The 6,484-nt window shown below is 43.5% G+C and overlaps 1 protein-coding gene across 2 annotated transcripts; it reads right to left on the bottom strand.

The window, feature by feature from the left end:
- Positions 1 to 1,393: 1,393 nt before the first annotated feature.
- On the bottom strand, positions 1,394 to 6,274 carry LOC139320883 (interferon-inducible GTPase 5-like). Of its 2 annotated transcripts, XM_070949371.1 has the most exons (3): positions 6,129 to 6,175; positions 3,806 to 4,812; positions 1,394 to 2,241 (listed from the first exon to the last, which is right to left on the bottom strand). In XM_070949371.1, exons 2-3 carry the CDS (start codon positions 4,802 to 4,804, stop codon positions 2,218 to 2,220), a joined length of 1,023 nt encoding a protein of 340 aa, XP_070805472.1. In that variant the 5' UTR covers positions 4,805 to 4,812; positions 6,129 to 6,175; the 3' UTR covers positions 1,394 to 2,217. The 2 variants fall into 2 exon arrangements, with proteins under 2 accessions (XP_070805472.1, XP_070805473.1); XM_070949372.1 differs by having other exon boundaries at positions 1,394 to 4,812; positions 6,129 to 6,274.
- Between the last annotated feature and the right edge of the window lie 210 nt (positions 6,275 to 6,484).

The following is a 6,484-nucleotide window of genomic DNA, read 5'->3' as shown; positions in this document are numbered from 1 at the left end:
GAGGACAAGTATTGGAGGAGTGACGTTCTAAAGATACATCAGTTTTCATAATTGTTCTTATATGTGAGACGAGAGGTATCTCGAAAAGTATCATAGCGGGGTCTTCTCATTAATTTTTTTTTGCAATTGGATTCTTTCCGGCTAGCAAATTGGCTCCGGTTTGGACAATTTAGTCCAATACAGATTGAAGATAAGAAGTGATTGAACTAGGCTCTTCAAATCAGTTTCAGAAATCAGTTTGAACAGATCTTTCAGTCTTTTCAATTCAATTTAACTTGAATAATCAATCCAACGTGGATTTGATTGAATGGCTTTGAATTGAAATCTGTGGATCAAAGCCTTACCTACGTTTCTAATGTTTGCTCTCCAGTTTTAGACAGTGTTATATAAGTTTCAGACAGCATTGTTTTGGATCTGAAGAGCGGCAGAATCCTAATGCATAACGTGCAAATTCAGATTTGTTACAGTACCCAAATAAATTGATGTAAAAGTTTTTTAAAAGGCTCTTACTTTGGCAAGGAACTAATATTTTTTTATTTGTAATGTTTCTGACTTAATATTTTCAGGATACCCCAAAAGTTCTTTTTCCAAAAGGCAGCTGGATTCCTTGGGTTTTTTTCCTTTGAAAACATTTCATGTCTCATCCAAGAAGCTTTTTCACTTCAATTCAGAACTGAAGGAAGTTTCTTGGACGAGAAGCGAAACATTTTCAAAGGGGAAAAAAAACACCAAAGTCCAGTTGCCCTTTACAAAAAGCACCTTTGGGACAAACATGGATAATTGAAAATCTCCCTAGACATCTTTGGGATACAGCTGCAGGAGGTGGAAAAAAACCCCAGGAATTTCCTTTTCATTCAAACTTGCTGTTCTTAAAAACTCTGTAAAAGTAAAAAAAAAACAAAAAACAAAAAAAAAACAGAACCTTCCTAGGAATTAAAAAGTAAATTAGCTAGCTTTCTCATATTAGAAGCTAAAGAGCAACTTTTGAATGATCCGTTGTCATTTGACAGGTCCATTCACGAAAGCTTCCAGCTGTTCCAGCCATTCACACAAAAATGTTTTTACTCATTCATTTAAGATATTTTAAGATACATCCAACACAGAGATGTGACTGAACAGCATGTATCAACATAGAAGAAAAAGTCAAGAACAGCTGAATGATTGATTAAGTACCATGAAGTCATTGACTCCGAGCAGTCACACAGATTTTCTCCATGATGATCTGTCCCCAGTCTGTTTTTTTAAGTCTGCCTAAAGATTCACTCCACCTCTGTAACTGAATCCATTCACCGTACTGATGACCTCTTTCCTTCAGCCTTTCCCAGTGTTGCAGTCTTCTCCAGAGAATAATAACAGAATACTAAAATAACAGAGTTGGAAGAGACCTTGGAGGTTAGCTCAAGCAGAAGGCCTGTTTAGTTTACTTTATTGTCATTGCACCTAATACAAATGAAATTAAATGCCATCTTCAGTTTACATCATACATAAAAAATAAAAGCACACATCCTTCACATTTTATACAATTGAATTAAAAAAAAAAACTCTGATATTGCATTAATACTGCACTATACCGTAGAATTCAATATAGTTCCTGCTCTGGAATAGAAGCTGTTTTTCAGCCTATTTGTCCTTGGTTTTATTATCCTGTACCGTCTGCCAGATGGTAATAGTTTAAAACAAAGGGTGCCCAGGATGAGATGGATCTTTAAGAATGTTTTGAACTTTCTTAAGGCAGTGGGAGCTATAGAGATCTTCCAAGGAGGGGAGGGGGCACCAATGATCCTCTGGGCAATGACGTTGACCCTCTGGAGCGCTGTCCTATCTGCCACTGTGCAATTGGCAAACCATACACAGGTGTGGTAAGTTAAAAATACTCTATGGTGCAGCGGTAGGAGGTCACCAGCAGTTTTTCATTCAGTTGTTGTTTCCTGAGGAGCCTCAGCTAGTATAATCTCTGCTGGGCCCTTTTGACCAGTGCTGCAATGTGAGTGCCCCAGGTCAGGTCCTCTTTTATGATAACACCCAGAAACTTAAAACTAGTCACTTGCTCCACTTGGTCTCCATTGATAACCAAAGGGTGGATGTCTGATCTATTCCTTCTATAGTCCACTATAAGCTCCTTGGTCTTATTGGTGTTAAGGACCAAGTTATTGTCTCCACACCACGAAAGCAACCAGTCCACCTCATCTCGATAGGCAGATTCATCCCCTCCGGAGATCAGTCCCACCACTGTTGTATCATCTGCAAATTTAATGATAGCATTACTTGCGTGAATGGGAATGCAGTCATGTACATAAAAAGTATAGAGTAAGGGACTCAACACGCAACCCTGTGGTGTACCAGTGTTAAGTTTCTTGACTGCTTGCGGCTTTATTGTTGAATAAGTCAGAGAAGCATTAAAATTCACTATGATCTTGAAACAATTCTTGCAATCCTGGGGCCATCCAGATCTTTAGGAGATCTCAAACATTCATTATTTAGTACCAATCTGCAATTAGATAAATTACTCAGCTTCAATTAAAATTAACCAGAACCCCACTATCGAGGAATGGACTTTGAAGATGGCCAGTTTTGCAGAGATGGCGAAGATTTCAGCATATTTAAAAGATCGCTCACAAGAGACTTATGAATGGGAGTGGAAAAAGTGGATAGATTATGTGCAGAACAAATATCAAACTAGGAGGTATCAAATAGCTTTTCACTGAAAGTATTATATAAAGGTAGAAATATTTGAATTTTGTGAAGATGAAAAATTATATGGGGGATGGAGGGGTTCAAGTTTTATAAAAAGGGGGTTTTGATTGGATTATACTCTGTGGAAGTCCGGGGGGGAGGGGTGGGTTAGGGGGGATTGGGGAGGGCTAGGGGGGGTTTTTGGGAGGGTTAGGGTGGTTGGGGAGGTAGGGGCGGGTTGGGGGGGGGGGAAATGGGGTGAAAATGTAATTGTAAAACTTTTGCAATAAAAAAAAAAAAATTAACCAGAACAATAAGGAAGTCTAACTTTACAACTTAAAAAGCAGGTCATTGCAAGAAGGCCTTTGGTCGATGAAGATGAAGGTGATAATGTTATCCATTCAATCGTGTCCAACCCTTGATGATTATATGGGCCAGATCTCTCCACATTTTCTGATCTTTACAGTACTTTTTGAGTTTTTCTGTGCTCTGTCTGGTGTCAGCTTTGATGGTTTGGTCAGATATAAAATGTGTCAAATATAGGAAATCCTAAATACAGGGCAATTTGTGCTTTACCAACTTCATCCTTATTTGTCTTTTTTCCCAAAGAACACTGGGAGGCATAGTTTTACAGTGGTGGCATAATTAATATCCCGGAATCCGCCATACTCTTTACATTTTGCAATAAATGGAAATAAAGTAGCCCACCGCTCAACTATCATTAAAAAAATTATTGCAAAAGGCCACGTTTTGTGCTTCATGTCTCCCCCCACCCTCTTCCCGCTGGTGAATTTAGTTATGGGCTTGTGTAAATAACAGTGTCTGATTCAGTACCCTTAACATTGATTGTGCCCTCATTCCCAGTCTGTTCCTCAAGGTCTAACTTCCTTCAGACCTCAGACTCAAAAGCCTTGAGGAAAACCTGTTGAGCATCGTTGGCCACCTCATCCAGGCAGCTCTTGAGCATGTAGAAAGTGGTACCAAAGGAGATCCCTCCAGCTGCCACGGAACCAAAGATGGGTATTGTGCTGACAAAGTACTCCATAACCATGAGTGCCCCGCCACCAGCTTTGGTGAGTAGCTTCAGAACTAAATCTCTGGAGATCTCTTTAGCTAACGGTGACTTTATTACCTCTTTGATCTCCTCTACCGATTTGTTGGCCTTCTTAGCCAACCTGGCAAGAGATTCCTCATCCAGACCAAAACTGTTGCGGTATTTTGAGAGGTATTTGATCAGGATGGTTACATCACAGGCTACCCCGACGCCTGGAATAGGGACAGCAGCCGCTCCAGCGGAGACAGTAGCCAGCTTCCAGATCTCTTTCTGTAAAGCCATCTTCTTTTTCTGCAGGATATCCAGAGAGATGTTTGGCAGGGACAGGAGAAAAGCATGTCTCTTATGGCTTGGCAATTCCTTCTCCAAGGTTTCCTCCAGCATCATGAAGTCGTATTTATTTATCTCCCAATTGGAGAGAAGGAACACTCTGGAATCGGGCATATCCTCAGCCCTTAAGCACTTCCGGCAATGTTCTCGCATCTGTCCCAGTATAGCCTCCTCGTCGTAAGTTTGTGGCCGGCGTTTTCTGCTAGCTTCCAGGTCTGCATCCACTTTGGAGCGCACAAAATAGAATTGCTTCCCCTGACGACAGATTTCCTGTGCCAGCTGGACATGGCTGGCCTTGAAGCGTTCTGAGGCAATGAGGATGAAGAAGTCGTAGCGGGAGAACCGAACCTGCTGCAGGTAAGTGCTGGCGCAGAACATTGGCGTTCCAATTCCAGGTAGATCCCACAGGGTGACATTGGGGTCCTTGGGGTGTGGGTAAGGTGTGGGCTTCTCTGTGGTCTCCACTACCCCAGTGGGAGCAGAACTGGCTTCTTCATCTCCAAGCCCTCGGATGGCATTGACAAAGGAGGACTTCCCCGAGCCAGATTCTCCCGTTACTGCAATGTCCAAGTGAGTTTTCTCCAGGGCCTGAAGGTTTTCCATAATCTTGGAAACGGCTTTGTCCATTCTCCCTTCTTTAAGAGCATCCTTAATCTCTTCAACGTCTTCATTGGCGATGACGACATAGTCTTTGAAAAAATCCTCCTTCTCCTCAATTGATGGTATGAATTGATCCTGCATTGCCATAACCAAGCCTAGGAGAAAAGGAGAGGAAAGGAGGACAATGCTGTACACCAGGTGAGTTATTTAACAGAAATGAATTTATTTAGCAACCCAGCAAAGTTCCTTCCACTGAGTTCAAGGGCGACGCTAAGTCTGACATTGTTTGATTTAGTTGATAGCCAGGATAACTGGCACTAAAACTTTGCCAAAATGTCTATGGGCTGTTTCCACTGAATTCTGCTTCTTTTGGTAGCTCAGCAGCCATTTTAGCCTCATATATCCAAAGTAGACTGTGTTGTTTCTCTGTGTCATATAATATATATGGGTATATGAATCTTTCTTTCTTTCTTTCTTTCTTTCTTTCTTTCTTTCTTTCTTTCTTTCTTTCTTCTTCTTTCTTTCTTCTTCTCTCTCTCTCTCTCTCTCCCTTCCTTCCCTTCCCTTCTTCCTTTCCTTTCCTTTCCTTTCCTTTCCTTTCCTTTCCTTTCCTTTCCTTTCCCTCTCCTTCCTTTCCCCTTCCTTCCTTCCTATTTTTGTCATGTTTATGTCGTGCATATTGGAGGTGGTAACCCTTCGAGAGCAGTATGCAACGAAATTTCATTTTAATGCATGCCGATTAGTGTACATTTAAAGTGACAATAAATCAAGTTAAGTTCTAATTTTGCACCAGGCTACGACAAACAACAATTTGCTCCCCTGTTTCCTTTCCTCCTTTCTTCCAGTTTGGATTCCAAAAGGCGACAAAGCCATTCTCTTTTTCCCCCAGCCCCCTTTGAATCCTTCCTGACTTCGGACCGTTCAGTCTCTCTCTCTCTCTCTCTCTCTCTCCAACCTCCCTCGCAGGGTTGTTGTAGGAAAACGGAGGAGGAGCGAAGCAGTACGTTTGAGCCGCTGAGCCAAAGGCAGAATAATAAAGGCTGCTTTCCTCCACCCCCCACCCCCACCTTGTCCCCATTTGCCTCCGCAACCCACAGTTTTCTTTGGTCCCATCCCGCTGCAATCCCCCCTCCTCCTTCTCCCGCACCCCCCCCCCCCCCGTTCTCCCTCCCCTCTAAACTTGATCGCCTGGTCCTTTGGGCCCCCGGTGCGCCCTTTTGGAATTTGCACAGGGTTTTTTGTGTGCTCGTCGTAACACGCAACACACCTTGCCAACAAGGCCGGGAAAGCTTCGTCCCTGGCGCGGCAGAGATGCTCCGAAGGATAGTTGCCAAAACGGGCAAACAGCCGCCCTGTCCCGCAAGTCTGACTAAAGCCCCGCTGTGCGTGTGGGAATCGGGGAAGGTGAGATCTCCGTGGCGGCGGAGGCTGCTGGGGCGGGCTCTCACCGCCGCCCCTGGGCTGACTTTACCTGCGGCCGGAGAGCTCGGGAGCCGGAGCGCTTTCTCGTCCCTGCAGCTGCCGAGCGGCGCTTCCTGCTTCTTTCTGAGCTGGCTCTGAAGTTTGCTTTCTGTGTCAGGTATGCTTCCTTCAGTATCCAGGAAAGGAAAACCCAAACTCAAGCATTTTGAAGAATTGGGTACTTTTACTGAATATGAAATGATTAACAACCCAGGTGAAGCTGGAAGTGAGCAAAACGCCCGAAATGCATCTACTAAGCTTCTCTCCCCCCCCCCCCCCCCCCCCGTGTTTATAAATCATCAGCCAATCCAAAGGTCTTCCAAAGGTCAGGTGGCAACACGTCTGGCAGCGTCATCCATCAGGAAT

The sequence above is a fragment of the Pituophis catenifer genome, unplaced genomic scaffold (genome assembly GCF_029215685.1).
Source record: "Pituophis catenifer annectens isolate HBS135680 unplaced genomic scaffold, rPitCat1.0.hap2 SCAF_9, whole genome shotgun sequence".
NCBI lineage: Eukaryota > Metazoa > Chordata > Lepidosauria > Squamata > Colubridae > Pituophis > Pituophis catenifer.
Note: the sequence above shows the minus strand (reverse complement) of the source record. Positions and strands in the feature narration are given on the sequence as shown.

Bases quoted from the DNA above. Each gene is read 5' to 3' on its own strand.
- LOC139320883 (XM_070949372.1), bottom strand. From the start codon at position 4,804: ATGGCAATGCAGGATCAATTCATACCATCAATTGAGGAGAAGGAGGAT.